At 47.7% G+C, this 22,115-nt stretch overlaps 1 protein-coding gene across 1 annotated transcript in view; it reads left to right on the forward strand.

Moving 5' to 3' along the window:
* The window catches only part of MIPEP (mitochondrial intermediate peptidase), an 833,321-nt gene that overhangs the window by 131,576 nt on the left and 679,630 nt on the right, over positions 1–22,115 (forward strand). The window contains exon 8 of the mRNA XM_086935192.1: positions 12,429–12,477. Within this exon, the coding sequence (XP_086791318.1) occupies positions 12,429–12,477 (49 nt within the window). The remainder of the gene's footprint in view (positions 1–12,428; positions 12,478–22,115) is intronic.

Consider the following 22,115-nt stretch of genomic DNA (forward strand, 5'->3'; position numbering starts at 1 on the left):
GTAGGGCATGCACCTTCTTCCATAAAGTGACATAAAAATCAGGATCATCAATATTCGGTCCATAGACGTTGATCATTGTTATTAGTGTACCACACAGTTTGCCATGCAGAATAATAGAGCGACCCTCTTTATCAATGTCCTCATGAAGACTCACAAACGGTATGTTCTTCTTAATCAGCACCATGACTCCCCGGGCATATGAGGAATATGCAGTTGCCAGCCTCGTCCCCGCCCACTGTCTAGCCACTGTCTCCGCTGCTTGCCCCCTGAGATGCGTCTCTTGCAGGAAGACTACCTGCACATCATGTCTATTTAAATACGCCAGCACCTGTCTGGTCTTTTGTGGTCTGTTTAGTCCCCGCACATTCCAGGTGAGCCAAGTAATCTTGCCTCCCTTATCCATATGGTTCACCAGTGTGTAGAGCCTGATACATAGCTAACGGACTCCCACCTGTCAAATAATCAAGTCACTCGCCTTCAAAAACCAAAAAATTAGCTCGCAAGTACAAACCAAGTAGCTGCACCCGGGGAACCCCCCTTGTACCAAACAGCATGTCAACCAGCAGACCCCGATCCCGCAGTCCCCCCACCCCGTCCCCTCACCCACTCCAGTGCCCCCAACCTGCCAAAGCCATCCCCTTCCCTCCCTACCCCCACCCGCACCAACTGTAGACACAGAACAAACCCCAAATCCCCTGTCCTCCCCTTCATCCCCCCACCCACTTCAGCAACCCCAACCTGCCAAAGCCGTCTCCAACCCACCCTCCCCCCCCCTCCCTCACCCCAACCGCAAGTGGACTGTGGGGTACTCCCATATGTGGGGGCGTAGAGGCGAGAAACTCCCGTAAGTGGAAACACGGGATGTGACCAAGCCACAAGAATGAACATCCCACGTCTTCCACTGGGAACCTGCATCCCGCTACTTATATAATTCCTAAACATAACCATTGGAGGGGCTAAAGTCCATCCCCTGTAACAATACATTGCCATCATAACATCACATTCTCAGACATTGTTCCACAAAAGTCATCATTCCCAACATTGCATATGCTTTGCAAAGGCTTAAAGTAGGCAAGGCCATCAGTACAATTAAAGAAAGCAGTCCCAACGTGAAAAGGCTCCTGTGAACACCATTTAAATTACCAACCCACACGTTATGCTCAGGGCTTCATTCAACTATCTTCGTCCATCTCAACACCTCCCTCCTGCGCTGTAGCGGAGTCACACTTACGCTTCTTCTGTTTCTTGGCGTACTCCATGGCAGCTTTCGGCGAGGCGAAGATTTTATTATCCGAAGGCGCTCCTATCCGCAGCCGAGCAGGGTACAACATGGCGTACGGTATTTCCTCTTTCCGGAGAAGGTGTTTCATGCCATTGAATTCTTTCCGCGCCGCTTGTACAGCTACAGTAAAATCAGGAAAAAACTCCAACTTGCTGCCTTGATATTCAATAGTACCTTTTTCCCGGGCCAAGCGTAGCAGTACATCCCTGTCTGTATAGTTTAAAATGCGAGCAATGATGGGGCGCGGCGGTGCACCCGGCACTGGCCTCTTCACCAGGGAGTGGTGCGCACGCTCCGCAATAAACATTCGGGAAAGCTGGTCGGACCCGAAGATTTCCACAAACAAACGCTCTATAAAATCTTCCATCCGGCCCACATTCGTGGATTCCGGCAGCCCCGTGACACGAATGTTGTTGCGCCGGGACCGCCCCTCCAAATGCTCATTCTTGGCTTGGATTACCGCAAGTACCCGCTCCATGTTGAATACTTTATCATTGACTGTTGTAAGACCATCTTCTGTAGCTGACACCCTCTGCTCCACCTCGCCCATTCGCACATTCTGCCTTTCCAATTGCGTTGACATTTGGTCAAGCCTGTGGTTCACCAACTCCATAGTACCTTCTATCGATTGTAATGTCTTTTGCATAGCTATGAGCGTGGCCTCCAAGTTCGGCGCTCCCGCTGACTCAGCATCAGATGTGGCCTGTGAGGAGGACATTGCAGACTTGCGCGTCTCAAAGTTTAGCTTTGGTTGGTTTCGATCAGGCCTGCCCATGTCGCCAATGGCAAAAGAAAAAGGTAACCAACGGTAATAAAGCACCTGTGATGGCGAAAGAGTGGGCGACGGGATGCCTATGGCAGGCAATCAGTTCCACAGCAACACGTGCAGGAGCGTAACACCGCAAAGATATATAATTTGGTGCACCACCAAAGCCAGTCTCAAGAATCCAGAAGTAACAGCAGTTTACAGCAAACTATTAGGGATTAAGTCCGCTTGCCGACCGATTGCCCACTCAAGCTGTCGGATATAGATAGGGATCAGGCCTCCATTCCCAATGCTGTCCCCAGCAGCGCACAACCCGCAGCCCGGCAATCTTCAGCAGCCAATGTCGGGGATTCTCGGCCTGCACGTGCCGGAGGTTACTTAGCCACCCAGCTTACTGGCCTGTGAACATCCGAAGCTCCCCGGCGGCTCCAATCTCCCAGCTGCCACGAACCAACCGCTCCAGCCCACACTCCGCCCTCGCCAATCACAGATTGCACGGCCGGGCCCAGGTCAGCCACACGCCGCCTCCCCTCCCCGGCCTCCCCTAGGCCTCAGCCCCACTCACCGCACCCAGCTCGGGCAGAGCTGCAGGCCCACCGCAGCCGGCTGCACAGTCCTGGAGCTGACAGCAGCAGTCCGCAGCCGACACCTCTTCCGTCTCCGCTCCGGCAGTCATGTTATTCTTCCTTCCCCTCCGGGGCACAGCACCACCAGCCGACGGGCCTCGTTCACCGCGCCAGGCACCAGGCGAGCCCCGGCATACGCAGGCCAGCTTCAGTCGCCATGCGTCAGAACCCGCGGTGGGAGATACAGGGCACCAGTTCACGCAGTTTAAGGGCGCCGCTGCCCGGAAACGGCTCAGACCAGCGCTGCAGATTATCGGGCATAGATTGCTACCAAGATATTAGGAAGTAGACACTGGATGAAGCGGATATTTGGCGGATTTGGGCTCAGTCTGGCAGAGCCTCACATAAGTGTGGCCTTCTTGCCGTGCGCCCTCTAGCGCCCCCAGGGAAGTGAAGGTTGCCACAAACTTGCATAACTCTTTGACGAAGGGGTCCCCGAACAGGCCCCCTTGCGCCACAGCACCGTACTCTGAGAAGGCAAGGTCACCCAACTTGGGGTCTATTTTAATAAGGAGTGACCTCCGTCTTTCTGTCGAGAGTGCGCAGTTGGTGTTCCTGAGGAACAAAATTGCCCGCTGTGCCTAGTTAGAGAGAACCTCCGGGGAGATAAGATTCCCCGACACCTTGGCCTCCTCGGCCATGTCCAATGTTTTGGTCATAGGCCCTACCGCATCCAGCAGCTTATCTTGGCAGTTACGCCATGAGTGGTCGATGCCCTTACTAGGATCCCTCACAAATTTTGCCAAAAATGTCGCCATCTTCTGGTCAAAATCAGGAGTCAACTCCACCTTCCCTTCTAACGTGGGGCCTGAGCATTCCACCCTGAGGCGGCTGCAAGCGTCTTTATCTACATGTTTACCCAGACGACTCGCAACATAACGGGCCACTTTGTCCCCGGGCACCAAGTCTGAAGACCGAGGATGGACAATACCGTCCGGGTCCAACATATAAGATGGCCCAGCCGAAGCAGGGGTCTGGGTAGGGAGGCAGGACCTAGAGGAGCATGCTTCCTCATCCGTGTCTGGGGAATCCCCATCGTCCTGTGGCTCAGGGGAAGCGGTCCGCGGGAAATTGTCAAACTGGGGCAATGGGACCGGCTGGGGAACTTCTTGGGTTAAAAATGCACTTTTTAGGCGTGCAAATGCGTCAGTGTCTACCCCTTCAGTGCAGGGCCTCTTGCTGGGGGGGAGAGGGAGAGGGCGTAGGGTGCTGAAAGGTGCTGCTCAAGGGGAATCATGGCCTGATCTACGGCCTTGTAAATAGAGGCGTCCACCGCTTGATAGAAACCATCATCCCTGGGGACGTAGTTAAGAGGGTCCTCCTCTGGGTACTGGCCCTGCTCCCCCTGCATCATGAGGTAAATCAGGCTCCGCAGGCACACAGGAGCTTCAGGCAGCAGAAGTCAAGGGAACCCTCTCGGGCACCAATTTAGAGCTGGGAGGGGGCCCAGACGAATGTGGGTGGCTCACAGGCACGCAATGCAAGGGCAAGCCCTGGGGACGCTTCAGCCCTCACAGCCACAGGGCAACCACCCGGGAAAGCGCCCCACAGCACCACCAAAGAATGGTGCAAATTACGACCCCGCAGGGTGTCAATGTAAGGTAAATACAGACCCACCAGGGCGTTCCTCTGGAAGAAAAACAGGTAAATCTGACCCCTGAGGGTGACACACCGGGTGGCAGGAGGTAGAACAGGCTCTCTGGAGGCAGCGCGCTGAAAACGCTGTGAGAAATGCCTTCATACTCACGCTGACCAGAGAGAGGAGCGTCTGCCCCCTTAGCGGTGCCTCGCACCGCACTGCTAGCTGGGCTGAAAATCGCGTTAGGCACACCAGAAGCATCCCGCGATTTAAAGGGGAATCTGCAAATAAAGGCACATACAAGAAATTTGCCCACAAGTAGACACACAATGACAAAACCCCCCAAAACCCAGGAGAGAAGTCAAAAACAACTTATCTTGCTGCTGAGCAGAGAAGGAAGAGGAAGCAACAGTGGTGCATTATGGGAGCTGGTCAGGGTGCCGACACAGATGAAGGACTTCCGATAAGACTTTTTGTTTTTCCCATGTGTTCATGGGAAGTGTAGTTTTGTTATTGTTTGATGTTGCTGCTGTAAAGAATAAAAGCGAAGGAAGAAGGCATAATCCGAAGCCTCCGGTCCTACCATAGAATCTTTTCTACACATAAAGCTCCAAATATACACGTTGCCTCCAGTTTAGCTACAAGCTGTTTCATACTCCACAAATTACATCCTCCTTCTGTACACGTCTACCAAAATGAAATCTTTCAAGAATTGGGCTGTCTCTGTGTAGATAATGATAGTCCAGTTTCTTCAATCAATGAATCAATCAATCACAAAATGTATAGAGCGCACTACTCACCCGCGAGGGTCTCAAGGCGCTTGGAGTAGGGGGTCCGCTACTGTTCGAAGAGCCAGGTCTTGAGGCGCTTCCTGAAGGCGAGGTGGTCCTGGGTCAGTCGTAGGTGGGTGGGGAGGGTGTTTCACGTCTTGGCCGCTAGGTAGGTGAAGAATCTTCCTCCGGTGGTGGTTCTGCGGATACGTGGAACGGCGGCGAGGGCGCGGCTGGTGGAGCGGAGCTGGCGGGTAGGTGTGTAGAACGAGAGGGGTTTGTTGAGGTATTCGGGACCCATGTTGTGGAGGGCTTTGTGTGCGTGGGTGAGGAGTCTGAACGTGATTCTCTTGCTGACGGGGAGCCAGTGCAGGTCTCTCAGGTGGGCGGAGATGTGGCTGTGTTGGGGGATGTCCAGGACGAGTAGTGCGGATGCGTTTTGTATGTGCTGGAGTCTTTACTGAAGTTTGGCGGTGGTCCCTGCGTAGAGAGCTATCCCGTAGTCCAGCCGGCTGGTGACGAGGGCCTTGGTGACCGTCTTCCTGGTTCCAGTGGGGATCCAGCGGAAGATCTTTCGGAACATGCGGAGGGTGTTGAAGCATGAAGAGGTGACGGCGTTGACTTGCCTGGTCATCGTGAGGGAGGAGTCGAGGATGAAACCCAGGTTGCGTGCGTGGTCCGTGGGCTTGGGGGGGGATGCCCAAAGCCGGGGGCCACCAGGAGTCGTCCCAAGCGGAGATGGATGGGCCGAGGATGAGGACTTCCGTCTTGTCTGAGTTCAGTTTCAGCCGGCTGAGCTTCATTCATTCTGCGAGGTTTTTCATTCCTTCCTGGAAGCTGGCCTTGGCGGTGGCGGGGTCGTTGGTGAGGGAGAGAATCAGTTTGGTATCGTCGGCGTAGGAGACTATTTCATGCACATTAAGTCCCTGAGCATCTCCATCCATTACGTTTTTTTCAACATATCCTAGACGTCTGCCCCTGCGAAATGAGTCGAAAGCTCCAACTTCCTCTCGCCACCAAGAGTAGTGCCTCAAACACGAGCATAATTCATGAATTCTTTTTTCTATTTGTCCTACTTAATCCAGGTTCACCAGGATGAGGTATGAAAAACGGTGTCAGAGTAACATTTTGCATGTTGTATGTCAGATAAAACCAAGAAAGCCGCTTTTGGCAAAATCTGTAGAACTAGCCTATCAGTAATGTTGCAAATCTGTTGATTAGATGGAGGAAACAAACCATTAAAAAACTGTTTTCCAAAAATGAGCTGTCCCACTGTACACAAATGCTGGGATTAAGTTATGGTCTCTTCCTTTCCCACAGATCTTATAAGAAAACCACAAAATAAGCAGTAGACACTCACCACTGTACCGTTGCTGTTCATTCTAAACACACTGCACCTACTAAGATCAAATGCAAAACCACTCTGAGTCAATTCAAGAATGCATGTGTACCCTACCCAAGGCACTCCAACTTCATTACTGCATGAACCCGCTGCAGCCGGTGCGCACCCTGTGAGTTTCCTCATACAACTGACATGGCCAAGACATCCTCGTTGTTGCTGCGTGGGATATTTTTATATGGCGCGTTGACACTTCTGACGCTTGTTGACATAGAACGCATGCACTGCAATCACAACAGTCCATGCCGCCCCTTCCATGAGACGCATGCGTTGAGTTTCAAACCAGAATCTATGGGTTTTTTCAATAATCTGTTGCCGGAACGGACCCAGAAACCTTTCACAACTCAATGGCACTTAGCGAGTGGTTTGGCTGCACAATGGTAATCACCGATCCAACAGGAATTTGCATTGTAGAGATCTGCACGAAGTATCATGGAATCTCGCTGCTTGTGTTTTATAATTAGCAACAAGGGCCCCATGACAATGGATCCCTCTCAGATACAGCTTATAATGAGATCAGTCGTGTTGAAGTGAAATCTTTGTGACTCATCAGCCCGTAGCCCATTTAAACGTGGGTGAAGTAAGGAGGGACACATATGAAACAGTGAGTGTAGGTTTAATCACATGAGCTACAAACTGCAGCTGCCAAAACAGCCTTACCATGGAACTCTTAATGCTTAGGTCACAGAGTTCCAGAATGGTGGTTACAATCCCAGCATATACACTACAGGAGGATAACTGCAGGTATCTAAGTGTGGAAAAGTCAGAACCTTTGTTTTCAAGTTCATTTGTGGGCAGGAAAGTCGACCACTCCATTCAGACCATTATTGTTGTTCTGTGGATTTAGGCAACTTGAAGTACACTACCATGCTATAGGTGGAGCGGAACAGAAGAGTATCAAAGCCTTGCCTGAACCTTTTTGTAGAGGTGTGTCCGTAGTGAATTTCAGAGGATCAAGCTAGGTGCATTTATTGCTAAGGTGGGTTTATTGCCCTAGAAACATTCAATTACAGAGGATGCAGGTGCTGTTTGTTTTGAGATGCTGACCTTGGATTTTTGATTGATTGGTTAAACAGTGTATGGCCTTGTAAGAGTTTCTACATGAAGCAATGTTTTTTGAACTTTAATCATACCTGATTGAGAGCCAATGCACTGCAGTCATGGAAGGGGAATTTGTAATGATCCTTTTGGGCAGAAGATGGATTTTTTTTTTAATACACATTTTATTGATTTTAATACTTTCGACATTGCAAGGAACACAACGAGAACAAACCAATCACGGCATACAGCGCTCTAGTGCTACCTATCAATAGGCTCCCAAATCTGGTAAAGGGACACATGTATATCCGCTCTTGTAACCGCAAAATTCTGAGTCTATGGCCAGCGCCAGCTGTGGTCCGGGGTCAAGAATGATACCCCTGTAGTTGGTCGATGAACCCCAACCCCTGGCTATGCACATAAGGATCTCCCAGTCGGTGCACCAGTCAAGACCCTTCCGCCCGGACTCCACTGAGGGTGGATCCCGATCTTTCCATCTATGAGCAATGTATCTTTTGGATAAAGTCCGGCCCAAGCGCAGTAGTGGTTGGCTGTGCTGATGCAGATCTAGGTCAGCTGTGAAGTGTAAGAGAGCCAGTTTAGGGTCAAAGGGTATTGCCGTCCCCAGTACTGCGATCAAGCTAGCAATTACTTGCATCCAGAATGGTTCCACTCTCACACGACTATGTGGTGTGTATGAAATCCTCCTCCTGGGTGGTACAATGGAGGCAGGCGAGGAGTCGGTAGCCCCCATCTTCCAGATTTTGTGCCTCGTGAGGTAGGTCTGAGGAGAGAATGAGTGGTAATCGAGTCTAAAACACTGCATGTCGTTGGGAGCCTGAGGCCTAGGCCCAGTCCCCGTTCTCCAGGTCGCCCAGAACCCACTCCCATGCCATTCGGTTGCCACTGGACTCGTCGGACGCATGGGCCTGAGTTCTATAAACCTGTTTCACTTTGTGATCTCCCAGGTCACCAAGTATTAGTTAGGCCTCCAGGGGGTTGTTTTCTGGGAGGTTATCAAGATTTCTGACATGGGGTGTTTAGGGCATGGCAGAGCTGGAGGTAGCAATGGAGTACCAAGGAGCACCCTTTTCTCCACGGCCTAGGCAGGATCATTCTCAATAATAACTAACAAGCATGCAGCTACATAATACGCCTCAACATTGACGCCCACAGTCTCCCCCATTATAAGAAGATTTGAAGCATTTTGCAAGTGTCATGTGAGGTGTACAGCAGTTCTACAGAAAGCTGTAGAGTTTGGAATGAATAAGGTGAATACATGATCGGGGTAAGTCATTCTGGTAGTTCTGCAACTGATAGAAGAAACATGAGAGTGAGACCATCCTAAAAATGGCAGAACAGCGCATGAGGGATGGTGGAAGTGTGGGCCATGTCCGTAAGTCTGAATCCAGCGTTCTCATTAGTGGTTGGATGTTGTGCTTCCATGCCGTGTGTGCTTGTAATGCATATACACCCTCAGCTAACAGAAGCCCTGTTTCTCTATGTGGAGGTCAGAGGCCAAACAGAGGTTCTGACGGGAATCTGGAATCGGGAGTGCAATAAAGAAGATATGGCAAGATTGATAGAGATGCTAGCCATTTTTCCCAAAAATGTGGAACATACGCAGTGCCAGAGTCCTGAGGTCTCTTGGTTGGTGAGGAAAATAAAGACATGGTCCGCATAGAGGGCTCTCCTGTCTGAGGTCCCCTGACCCCATTCAAGCCCACTTAACTGGGCATCAATCTCGAACCACTGAGCCAGCGGCTCCATGGTGATGACAAAGAGGAGAGGGGACAGTGGGCTTCCCTGACGCATGCCTCTTCGGATAGGGAACAGACTGATGTTGCTGTGCCCAATCAGACACAAGCAGTAAGATCCTTGTAAAGTAATCTTGGGTAACCCAGAAAGCGATACCTGAAGTTGAGTCAACGCAGGAGAGTGGAGAGGTACGGCCATCCCACTGTGTCCAATGCTTTCTCTATGTCCTCTAAAAGAGCCCTGACTGGACCAGGGCATTGGAAAGCTGTCTAATGTAATGCCTGCTTGCCCATCTGGGCATGAAACTAGCCTGGTCTGGATGCACCAAGGACGTGATGACGGGGAGTAAGTGGTCAGCACCTTGCAGAATATTTTCCCCTTTGTATTTAGAAGGGAGATAGGGCAATATGAGGAGCAGCTGTCGAGGGGTCTTCCCGGTTTGTGGATCACTGCAATTGTGGTGATCTTCTGGAGAACCTGAGGCATTGCTCGCTCTCCAGGGTCTCCTTGAAGGCCGCTTCCAGGAGGCTCCCGAATTGAGGCATAAACGGTTTGAACGTCAGAAAACCGTTCAGAAAACTATTGAGTCCGGGGGCCTTCCCTAAGCCCACGCCCCTTGCCAACTCCTCAGCCCGTCCTCTATGGACTGACTCTGTTAGGGTCTGCCGGGGAAGATGATTAACAAAGACAGCTATCAGTGATTTGGAGTGCACATCCCAGTGGGCGTCAAGGTCAATATAAAAGCGTGCTAAGTCTCAGGCCACCGCAACGCCACCTGTCATTTTAACGCCATTGGAGTCTGTGAAATACAGGATTGGGTAAGTGTGGCGCAGATCAAAACACAAGGGATGAAGGACTGAGCTTGCTCGGTCTCCCTATTGGTATGTATGGGATTGTGAGGAAAGCCATATAGTCAATGCCTTGTCGAGGAGTGTGTGATGAACCAGCGTCTGGGTGGGGGTCAGTTGTCTACACAACTTTGGATCAGGGTCACCCGAGCAACGGGCCTCGAGGTCCACGATCTGAGACTCAAGCTCTCATACATCCTGCTGTTTACTGCACTTCTGTCCCATCGTGTGACTGATAATAATCCCCCTAATCGACACCTCAAAAGCCTCTCAGAGGGCAACTAAGAAAGAGGCACCATTCTGGGTAAAGCATGTATGGATGATATCACCGAGACATGCAACGAAGGAGCTATCCCGCAAGGACCAGGGTACAAGCCTCCAGTGCATCGGGGACCTCCAGAGGCCCACCGACAGGCTCAACTCCACTGGGTAGTGATCCGAAAGTTACTGTGGCAGAATCTGCGAGGCTGTGGCTCCGGGCACCATGGATTCAGGTATTAAGAAGTAGTCAAGGAATGGAAATGTGTTGGGTAGAATGTGTACCCCTTCTCCCTCAGGTGGTACTGTCGCCAGATATCCACCAGACGCAGATCCTTCATGAAGAACCTCGTCCGTGTGCCCCTGTGGCATGCCGGGCTTTAAAACTATGTCTATTGTTAGTGCTGTGTTCCACCCTATTCCACTCCCCCTGCAAAATGACCGGCCCCTCGGGGAGGGTCCCCACTAGTCTTGTGCCAATCTATTAAAAAGAAGCAGTGAGGTGCAGCAGGGCATAGGCATTCACCAGTGTCAGAGTCCTTTTCCAGGAGGCCAGAGACTGCTGTGTATCTATCCTGTGGGTCCGCCCAGTCTTTGTGAGGGACAAAATGACCTGCCTTCTGGAAAGGATGGCCACCCCTCGAGACCCTCTTGTTCTTGTGAAACCATGTGGTATACGCAAGCAAAGCCATAGCGGGCTAGAAAAGGGGTTTTATTGCCAAGGAGGTGTGTGTCTTGGAGAAAGAGTCCGACTGCATTCACCCTTTTTGCAGTCTTCAAGACCACCGTCTGCTTAAGTTTCTCAAGAAGGCCGTTCACATTCCAGGTAAGTATACAAAGCTGGGCAGTACTGTCTGCATCTTTATAATCAGGCATAAGGGTGTCGTGGTGGAACCATCCCTGGGTGATGAACACTGTTCTCTTGAGAGTCGATATATGCCAGCAACATAAACCATAACTTAAAACTTACCAGACCCCCCCATGCCCCCGCTCTATACTTCCAAAACAAGAAGCATCTTTTGCATATTAGCACTGCGGCCAGTTCCAATCGGGCACTGACCCTGCCCCACCCCCCCAAAAAGAACCCCAACAGTTAAACACCAGCAACCAATGCCCCCAAGGGAGCCCCAAATATTGGAGCCCAGGTGGGTTTCAGGCACAGGAAGGGGGGGCGAGTGGTCACCTCGAGACTTCCTCGCCCTCTCCCATCAGGCCCGGGGCCTTACACCTCACCCTAGGGGTCCATCCTTCGCGGCCATTCCGTCATGGCTCGCTCCACTCACCCCGTCCCCAGGGAGGCATCCTCAAAGTCGCTTTGCCTGGGAAGGGGAAGCCCGCCATGGGTGCCAGAAGGCCACTCCAAGCCTTCTACTCTGGGCAGCTACGAGTGCGAGGGAGCCATGATTCACCCCACTAGGGCAGGCGCACACTGGCCAGGAGATGACGGATGGCGAAAGATGATGGGTAGGCGGCACGGAGGCGAGCAAAGCTGCAGCTACCATCTTCCAAGGTGCATGGTTTTGCTCTCTCTGAAGTTGAGTGGTGGTTTTGGCAGCAACCCCTCGTAGAACACATTGCTGGAATGATGCCTTGACACGATCATAGCAAAACACTACATTAGAAGTCCAAAACGTACACTCCTCTTCTATTTTTGTCAGCTGCCAAGTAAGCAACTGCGTTTTAGCAGAGGTTCCCACCATTAAGGGATCCTAGAGGAATCTTCACTGTTGGGCATTAACTACATTATCCACACTCTGCACACTGGTTTTGAAAGAACACTACTTAAAAATAAATTAATTCACAAGGAATTCTTAAGGTGGTTAACCTGCTTGCCACAATATTCCAATGGATGTCACTTTTCATTGTTGATTTGCTTTATAGTGGTGATTACTTTTTTGTTATTGTGTGAGATAAAACTACGCAGACATGTTCTGTTATAAATGGCAAATAAATCACTCGCGTAGTTCATATATTTTCTGCTGATTACTTATAGTATAAAGTCATGTTACTCATACTGTATTTACACTCAGACGTGACTAAAATGTGCCTACCATGTGACCTGTAATTAAATTTTCTGATTTTCTTGTATTCTGCTCTATTCTAGAGAACGTGATGACATTTCTTGAGACATTGTCTGAAAAGCTAACTGAAAGGTGAGATCCTGTTAATCTTTTGTAATTGTTTTCATTATATAAAAAGTGCTTCCACCTGTTGTAAGGCATTAGGAATTAAGCTTGGGCAAAGCACTACCCTATGCTCGCGTAGCTTGCGAAGTCTGCGCTACTTCGCACTACGCTAATTGCACATGGCACAGTGCAAACACGCGTAGCAGTAATTTTTTGCTTGCTCACGGTCCTCAACGTCAATTTGGCGAATGCCAGCAAGCAAAATGATATCCCGGCAAGACTTTTTCCTCGTTCGCGATCAGCAACATCAAGTTGCCGATTGTGAGCGTGGAAAATAAACCTCCTGGTGAGCTTCTCAAAGCGGCGAGGACAGGTTTCTCATTGCGAGTGGTTGCGTATGCTCACGACCGCTCGCGATGAGAAACTACCAGTCCGCGTTGAGAAAGCTGCCGCTCGATGAGAAATCTACTCGAACATAAGAAAACGACTGCTTGCACTGTGCAAGATGTTGTTTGCACTGACTGCACAGTGCATACAAGCATCCGGCACTGTGCACTCAGTGCAAACAGCATCTTGCACAGTGCTCTACTCAGTTTGCAAAGCTACTCGTAGCTTGCGTAGTGCGAAGTGCACTTTGCGTAGCTACACGTAGTGCTACTTCGCAAACTACGCCCAGGGTTATTAGGAATATCACCAGTTCATAAGAGCAGGCTTCTTTCTCTATTTTATTGAAATGCAATGTCTTTTACAAATTCTTTTGAAGTAGATATTTTTGATTGTGCGTCGTGCCTTCTTGTAGAGTGTTTATCTTTATTAAAACTGTGCTAAAGTACTGGCATGACTAAGATTTAAATTCTGTGAAATTGCTTAAATGCAATGATACATTTCTTTGGGATTGTGCCTTTTATTTCATGTCCTATAAATTTAGGCATTGCACTTTTTTTTCTTAACCCTTTTTACATCAATACGCCACTCTAAAAATGCTCTATTTAAAGCCTCTTAACAGATAAAATATCTATTTTTTTACCTTCCTGAGAGTTGATGTTGGAGGAAGAGCCTAATTTGTGTTGGTAGTTGTAGTGGTGGTCACTGGCACTCATTTATCATTAGCGTTTGGCCAGAACAAGAGAGAAAAAGGCAAAAAAGGGACTTCATAAATATGTAATTTGACAATTTGTATAGCTTCAAGGTACTTTGATGTGGAGAATATGACATTTATTTATGCTATGTTATTATTGTAGCATGAAATATAATACTCTATATTCTGAGACACAAGCTGTGCTGCACAGAAAATCTGGTAAAGAATCCATAAACTCTTTTAGTATTAGCTATCATGTGTTTTCAGTCCTGGGTTGCTTGTGTTCTGGTTCAGGAAGGACCTGGTCTGGTAGTTCGGGCTGGACTGTTCCCATTGGAGCAGGGTCAAAACTGACTTGCATATGGCTGGGTTCAAACTGAAGTGGCATGCTGAGCAAAATAATGATGGACTGGAATTAAGCTCTGAGTGATTACCAGTGAATGGCATTAATTCAATCATTCTATCCTCCACTTTTTTGTAATACATTAGTGTAGCTTTTAGAAACTTGGAATTTGCTTGTCCCAGCCAGCTGTGCCTTTATGACCGTGCCCTGAGTCACATGGCAGTGAATGACTCTGCTGTTGTAGTTTGTTTATTGCTTCCAAACAGTGAGACAAAAGGGACTTATGTGTGGACAGGATGGGCCATCCTGGCAGGAAGGCTGGGAAGGGACTGTATCCAACCACACAAACTTCAAAGGGCTTAGACTTCAGCACACACAAAGGAACCAGGCTCTAGGCCCGCCCTGCCTTTTGTTTCCCCAAAATACTTTGGAGCCTTAACCTGAGCAAGAGCTTTCTAGAACCACTCTGGGTGTAGATCATTAAGTTCCCCTGTACAAAGACTGGCACAGACATAAATATTGAACCTCCAGAGCCACTTCTCAGAACACTTCTGAATCGGTGCAAGATTCAGAAAAACATCTGCCGTGTTGCTCCAAGGACTGCCTTTATGTCTTCAGAAAGAGTATTGGGTCTGTTTCCCCTAATCCCAGGCTACCTAGATTGGCTCCTAGGGTCAGTTGGCTGACCTCCTCTATGAGCTGCATGGATACAACAAGCTTCAAAGGCCTCCCTGCAACTGACCGGCTGCAACTAGACCCTGCTGCTGGCATTTGCTGGAGTGAACATGATCCCTGGCCCCCAGATCCTGGACCCTTTGCTGGCATCAGTGGAACAAGCCTGTTTGTGCCGAAACTCTGCCCCCTCAACAACCGCCAATGTGAGTCCTTCACGCTGACAGCAACTGTCTAAGGCAATAAACTAGCGCCAAGCTCCAGCGATGACCGGATGTTTCATTGACGACCGCCTGCAACTCTCAACCTGCTCCTTGCAACAAAAGCCTCTTCCTTGAGGCATCCTCCAGTGCAAATGGAACTCTTCGTGTCGGACTTGATAGGGCAATTATTCAGTGAGACCAACCTGGTCCCTACATCAGACCAGCACTCCATTGCGGTCGGCCTGAACTTGTGACCTAGTCTAGCCTGACCAGGTGACTGCGAACGGCGCTTTGTGCTTTTAGGCACTCTTTTTACCTAAAACTATCTCATTCTGGTATTATTTTATTTATTACAATTAATCTATTTTTCTAAATTAGAATGTTTTTTTTTATTGTGTTGGGTTTTCACTCCTTTACTGTTTGTGTGATGAATAAATAATTTATTAATTGCGTCTAAGTTAAGCCTGACTGTTTTTGTGCCAAGCTACCAGGGGGTTAGGCACTGGTTAATTTAGTGATTTTTTTCGATTCACCGTGACATGGATTATTCTTGTAGTTTGAGGGGTGCTTCCACCCCCAAAACCAATAGGTTCTTTTCTTACAAATAGCAAATCCTGGTGCTGGAGAAAAGAAAAAAAATGTCTGTCTGTCTGTCTGTCTACCTATCTGTCTATCTGTCTATCTGTCTATCTATCTGTCTACCTATCTGTCTACCTATCCGCCTACCTATCCATTTGTCTGTCTCTGTCTGTCTGTCTGTCTATCTATCTGTCTATCTGTCTGTCTGTCTGTCTGTCTATCTATGTCTATCTGTCTGTCTGTCTATCTGTATCTATCTGTATCTGTCTGTCTGTCTGTCTGTCTCCTACTGGCGGTCGCCAGTAGGTAGTTTTAGTTAAAACCTAGTTTCCATAGGAAATCCGCAACATTCTATTTGGAATAACTTTGGCGCCGGTGGACGAATCTTCGCAATTTTCTCCAAGAAAATGGCCTGCTCTGCTCCGTTCCTTTCCTGAAAGTTTGGGGGTGATTCGTTTAGCGGGGGCTGAGAAAAAAGGGGGTCCCAAAACGTATTTTCCATAGGGACCTTTAGCCAGGGCTACAGCCCGAACAGCTGAACGGAATTGCACCAAATTTGGCAAAAAGGTAGATTTCTGTTCGCAGATTGTGCTTTTTGTTAAATGGTGTAAATCCGTTCAGTAGTTCCTGAGAAAATCAAAAGTAAAATCATAACTATATATGCGAAGTTGTACCGTACGCGTACCTTCCCGAGCATGAGCTTTATGCTAATTGGCTGTCAGCACTCCAAACCAGGAAGTGTTGACAGCTATCTTGTGCCTCGGTAGAACCGAGGCACAACAAAGCTGAAAACAAATGTGGAAAACACGCAAAGGGCCCAATTATTTTTTTAAATAGCGGAGTCCGCGTACGGTGCGCAAACTCCGCGAGGGGGAAGTAATTCCCCTCATATACTGGGGATCCCTGGGGGCCAACTAGCCCACCAGGAGCCTCCAGTATGGGCCAGGGGGCTCCCTTGCAGAGACGTGTAAATAGGCCACGCCCCTTTTTACACCTCTCTGCAACGGAGCCCCCTGGCGCATACTGGAGGTTGCTGGTGGGCTAGTTGGCCCCCAGGGACCCCCAGTATGCAAGGGAAATTAGTTCCCCCTCTGAAAAACCGCCAGGGGGCTGCGTTGCAGAGAGGTGTAAAAAGGGGCATGGCCTCTGTACACCTCTCTGCAACGCAGCCCTTCTGGCGCATACTGCAGGTTCCTGGTGGGCTAGTTGGCCCCCAGGGACCCCCAGTTTGCAAGGGGAATTAGTCCCATCTCTGCAAACGCGCCAGGGGGCTGCGTTGCAGAGAGGTGTAAAAAGGGGTGTGGCCTCCTGGCCTATACTGGAGGTACCTGGTGAGCTAGTTGACCCCCAGGGACCCCCAGTATGCAAGGGGACGTAATCCCCCAACTTAGAACGCGTTACGGTTAATGTTTGCACAGTGGTGAAGGTAGGGGACGGGGCTTGAGGTGACATGTGTGCAAACACGCCCTGTGGCGCGTTTTAGGTTGGGGAATATATTCCTCTTCAATCCAGAGGTCCCCTAGAGGCCAACTAGTCCAACGGGTACCTCTAGTAAGCTGCGTTGCAGAGTGTTGTAAAAAGGGGGCATGCCCTCTGAACTCCTCTCTGCAACGCAGCTCCCTATCGCAAACAGGAAGTACCTGATGGGCTAGTTGGCTCACAGGTGACCTCAGGCCCCGCCCCCTTCCTTCACTATTGAGCGAAATATTCCTCTAAAATCAGCCGAAGTACTAATTCTGATTTACTCACCTATTATCACGAGAGACGTCAGTGCTGCATCTTTGAGCCCAGGACCGACCCTGAAAAGTAAATGTAACCATACTTACAGTAACTTGAATTTCCTTCCATAGGCAAACATTGACCGGTTTTACATGGAAATTTTTCCTGTGTGTGGAGTTTTGGAACTTTAAAAAATTCCTCTAAAATCAGCTGAACTAACAATTCTGATTTACTCACCTGTTATCAAGAGAGACCTCATTGCTGTATCTTTCAGCACACTACTGATCCTGAAAAGTAATTGTAACCATACTTACAGTAACTTGAATTTCCTTCCATAGGCTAACATTGACTGGTTTCACTGAAAATTTTTCCAAGTGTGGAGTTTTGGAACTTTAAAAAATTCCTCTAAAATCAGCCGAACTACGAAATCCGATTTACTCACCTGTTATCAGGAGAGACATCAGTGCTGCATCTTTTAGTCCATTACTGATCCTGAGAAAGTAATTCTAATTGTAGTTACAGTAACTTGAATTTACTTCCATAGGCTAACATTGACTGGGTTCACTTGGAAATTTCTCTAAGTGTGGAGTTTTGAAACTTAAAAAAATTCCTCAAAAATCAGCCAAACTACGAATTCCAATTTACTCACCTGTTATCAGGAGAGACCTCAGTGCTGCATCTTTCAGCCCACTATTGATCCTGAAAATTAATTCTAATCGTAGTTACAGTAACTTGAATTTCCTTTCATAGGATATCATTGCCTGCTATATAAAATATATATAAATTAAAAAATATTAAAAAATAAAAATATTAAAATTTCAATATTTTTACAAACATGTATTTTTCAAATTATATAAAAAAATATGTAATGTAATTTAAAAAAATAAAATATCTAAAAATAAATAATTTAAAATAATGTAGTAAATCAGTATAAAGAAAATATAACAATTAATAGATTTAAAAATTATCATTTACAATACCTTTGAAATTCACTGAAAAAAACAGGGGTGGGGCCTATGTATGCAGCTATGTTGGATGGGGAAAGAATTGATCATTCTGGTTTTCTTTTTAAGTTTGGTAATCCTAACTTTAAAAAAAAAATTAAACTGAAGACCCTACAAGGTCTTGCCAGAACTTGGGCTGAAGTCATGAAATCCATAAAATTAAATTACTTTTGCGAAAAAACTCCGCTGTGGGGGCTGCCTGAAAATCCTGCCTGGCTTGAAGACACTCTAGCAATCCCTTTGAGAGAGGCAGGCCTGGAAGTGTGGGGTGACCTCTTTTATGAGGGGGATTTACTCTCGTGGGAACATCTGCAAGCCAAGGTTGGCCCCAATCTTTCACGATTCAAATACATACAGATTCATAGCTGGACTGTCGCCTATAAAACCTCTCCCGCTAACAGGAATACATTCAAACTCTGAGGGCATAGCCCATTTGTCTCTGACGTACTAATCTGTGGTCCAGATAAAAAATAATGATCTAAATGGTATAATTTCATTCTGGAGGAGTCAGATGGGGACTTTGTTATGCTGGTGTCATTATGGGGCTCTGTTTTGACGGACCAGAATTTACAAAATCTTTGGATGACTTCTTTTGAACTTCTATGGAGCATTGTTAAGCCGTCCTGGCTTCGCAGAAATCATATCTTTACCCTGCATAGGGCATACTATTCCCCTCTTAGGCTATCTAAATTTGCAGGAGGACAGTCTGTGTCTTGTGCTAAATGCGGTTTGATTGCTGCATCAGATACGCACATGTTTTTTGAATGCCCACTATTAACCACATTTTGGGAGGATATCAGTAATTCCCTCACAGAATCATTGGGAAGACTTGTCACCATAGATTTGCCTCTAATAGTATTTGGTGTTCTAGAAGGCGTACAAAATCCAGCCAGATGTCTAGTCTTTTATGCTATCCTGCTTGCAAGAAGGGAAGTCTGCAGGAAATGGAAAGACTCTTCACCTCCTACTTTTAGAGATTGGCAAAACTCAGTCTTGCAGACCTCATGTACCGATCTGGCCAGATCTGGTAATCACAGTAAAAGGGCCTTCTGGTATCTACTTTCTTGGCTTCCCAGTAGGTAGTTATAGTTAGGATTTTTTTCAATGCAAAATCTCAAAATTCTATTTGGAATAACTTTGGCACCGGTTGACGAATCTGCCTGAAAACTTCCTCAAATTTACCTCGCGGAGCTCCGGTCCTTCCTTGAAAGTTTCGGGGGGATTCGTCAAGCGGGGGCCGAGATAAAAGGGGGGGTCCCAAAACGTGTTTTCCCCATGTTAATTTCCATAGGGCGGTCGAACTCACTTTTAGCCCGAAGGGCTGAATGGATTACCACCAAACTTGGCAAAATTGTAGGGACGGGTAGCCCGATGTGCCTTTGCTATGTCTCAAGATATGTGCTCCAGTGGATTTTAAGTAATTTAGGTTCAAAAAAATATATATATCTATGGCATCGCCCCGGTACGCGCACTGGGGAGCGCTCTGGGCGCGCCACACGAGGTGCGCACGAAAGCTGATTGGCTCTCGGGTGTCTGTAAACATTCGAAACAGTCCGGAGCGGCCGCCATCTTGTGTCTCGGTAGGATCGAGACACAAGAGGTGGCGAAAAAAAAGGGGGAAATGACCATAAGGGGGCAGGGTAGACCCCCCCTGACCCCCTAGGTTTGATGTGGGGGCTATAATAGGGTCCCGCAGGGCAAAAAAAATATTTTTTTTTTGATTTGCGCGGGGGGAGCGCCCGGTACGCGCGGACCATGGGGAAAAAAGAATGACAGAGTTTTTAAAAAAGAAGCCTTTTTTTTATAAATTGGAGGTAGTTCTAAAAAGAACTGTTTTTTTTCATCTTTTTGTTGTTTTATATTTTTTTATTGGTTTTTTGAACATTTTGTACTTTTATTTTGGGTTTTCTGAACAGTTTTATATTTTTTTTATTTTTCATGGGGAGAAACGAAAAAACAGGGAATTGAAAATGGCTCAACTGGAGCAAAAAAAGCAAGGACGATGAGCTTTACGCTCTGTTCTCCGTAGGAGATGGTCTTCCCACAATATTTACAGATAATTCGGAAATCTGCAAATCGTGGCTGAATGCAAGGCATCGTCTCACTTTCCTCTGGTGCCGACGGAGTGGGTTGCTTCCTTTTTGAGGTGGTGCTTGTGGATTGGGGAGGGTTACTGGCCAGTTCCCTCATCTCTGCAGCAGAATAATTTATTGGATGCTTGCGCTGCATGTGGCGTATCATCGTGTTGTTTCCAAATGAATATTTCTTGTTCGGGTTTCCCCTGGAAAGTTCCACGCCACAGATTTGGCAAGTCACCTTGGCTGCATTTACTTTTTTCTTCCCCACTGGGATCGAAAAAAACTCCCATATAATGTGTGATCTTGGCTGGTATGGGGTATTTTGTTCTTCAAGCCATGTTCTCCTCTCCTCTTCCTCCTCCTCCTCCTCTTCCTCCTCTTGTTGACCACCAATGATATCTTGAGGTGGTCCTCTTGGTGGTTGTGGTGGTGGTGGTGCAGATGCACCAGCTGCTGCTGCTGCTACTTAAGCCATTATATAGATCAAAAAGGTACAGAGAGGTACAAACAGGTCTTCCTAAGTCAAAGGACAAAGTCAGAATAAGGAAAAAAGGTGGGGTCTTTCATCCTTTTGAAAAATAAAATGTATTGAACCAATGAAAAGTGTTATTTTTAGGTCACATGACCAGGGGCTTCATCATTATGAAACCAAAACTGTTATGAACCAATGAAAAGTGTTATTTTCAGGTCATATGACCCGACGCGCTTACGCTATGCGCCCAGGGGCCACACATTATATGGGAGTTTTTTTCGATCCCAGTGGGGAAGAAAAAAGTAAATGCAGCCAAGGTGACTTGCCAAATCTGTGGCGTGGAACTTTCCAGGGGAAACCCGAACAAGAAATATTCATTTGGAAACAACACGATGATACGCCACATGCAGCGCAAGCATCCAATAAATTATTCTGCTGCAGAGATGAGGGAACTGGCCAGTAACCCTCCCCAATCCACAAGCACCACCTCAAAAAGGAAGCAACCCACTCTGTCGGCACCAGAGGAAAGTGAAACGATGCCTTGCATTCAGCCACGATTTGCAGATTTCCGAATTATCTGTAAATATTGTGGGAAGACCATCTCTTACGGAGAACAGAGCGTAAAGCTCATCGTCCTTGCTGGGGACAACCACAAATGCTCCAATAAACCCTAATTATTTCTTTTCTTTTTTTTTTTTGCTCCAATTGAGACATTTTCAATTCCCTGTTTTTTCGTTTCTCCCCATGAAAAATACAAAAAAATATAAAACTGTTCAGAAAACCCAAAAAAAGTACAAAATGTTCAAAAAAACAATTACAAAAATATAAAACAACAAAAAGAAGAAAAAAAACAGTTCTTTTTAGAACTACCTCCAATTTATAAAAAAAGGCTTCTTTTTTAAAAACTCTGTCATTCTTTTTTCCCCATGGTCCGCTCCCCTGTCCGCTCCCCGGTGCGCGTACCGGGCACTGCCCCGTGCAAATAAAAAAAAAACATGTTTTTTGGCCCCACATGGCCCTTTTTATAGCCCCCACATCAAACCTATGGGGTCAGGGGGGATCTACCCTGCCCCCTTATGGTCATTTCCCCCTTTTTTTTCTTTGCCACCTCTTGTGTCTCGATCCTACCGAGACACAAGATGGCGGCCGCTCCGGACTGTTTCGAATGTTTACAGACACCCGAGAGCCAATCAGCTTTCCGTGCGCACCTCGCGTGGCGCGCCCAGAACGCTCCCCGGTGCCTGTACCGGGCCGGGGCGCTGCCATAGATATATATATTTTTTTGAACCTAAATTACTCAAAATCCACTGGAGCACATATCTTGAGACATAGCAAAGGCACATCGGGCTACCAGTCTCTACAATTTTACCAAGTTTGGTGGTAATCCATTCAGCCGTTCGGGCTAAAAGTGAGTTTGACCGCCCTATGGAAATTAACATGGGGAAAACACGTTTTGGGACCCCCCTTTTATCTCGGCCCCCGCTTGACGAATCCCCCCGAAACTTTCAAGGAAGGAC

This window comes from Lissotriton vulgaris, chromosome 8, assembly GCF_964263255.1.
Source record: "Lissotriton vulgaris chromosome 8, aLisVul1.2, whole genome shotgun sequence".
Lineage (NCBI taxonomy): Eukaryota > Metazoa > Chordata > Amphibia > Caudata > Salamandridae > Lissotriton > Lissotriton vulgaris.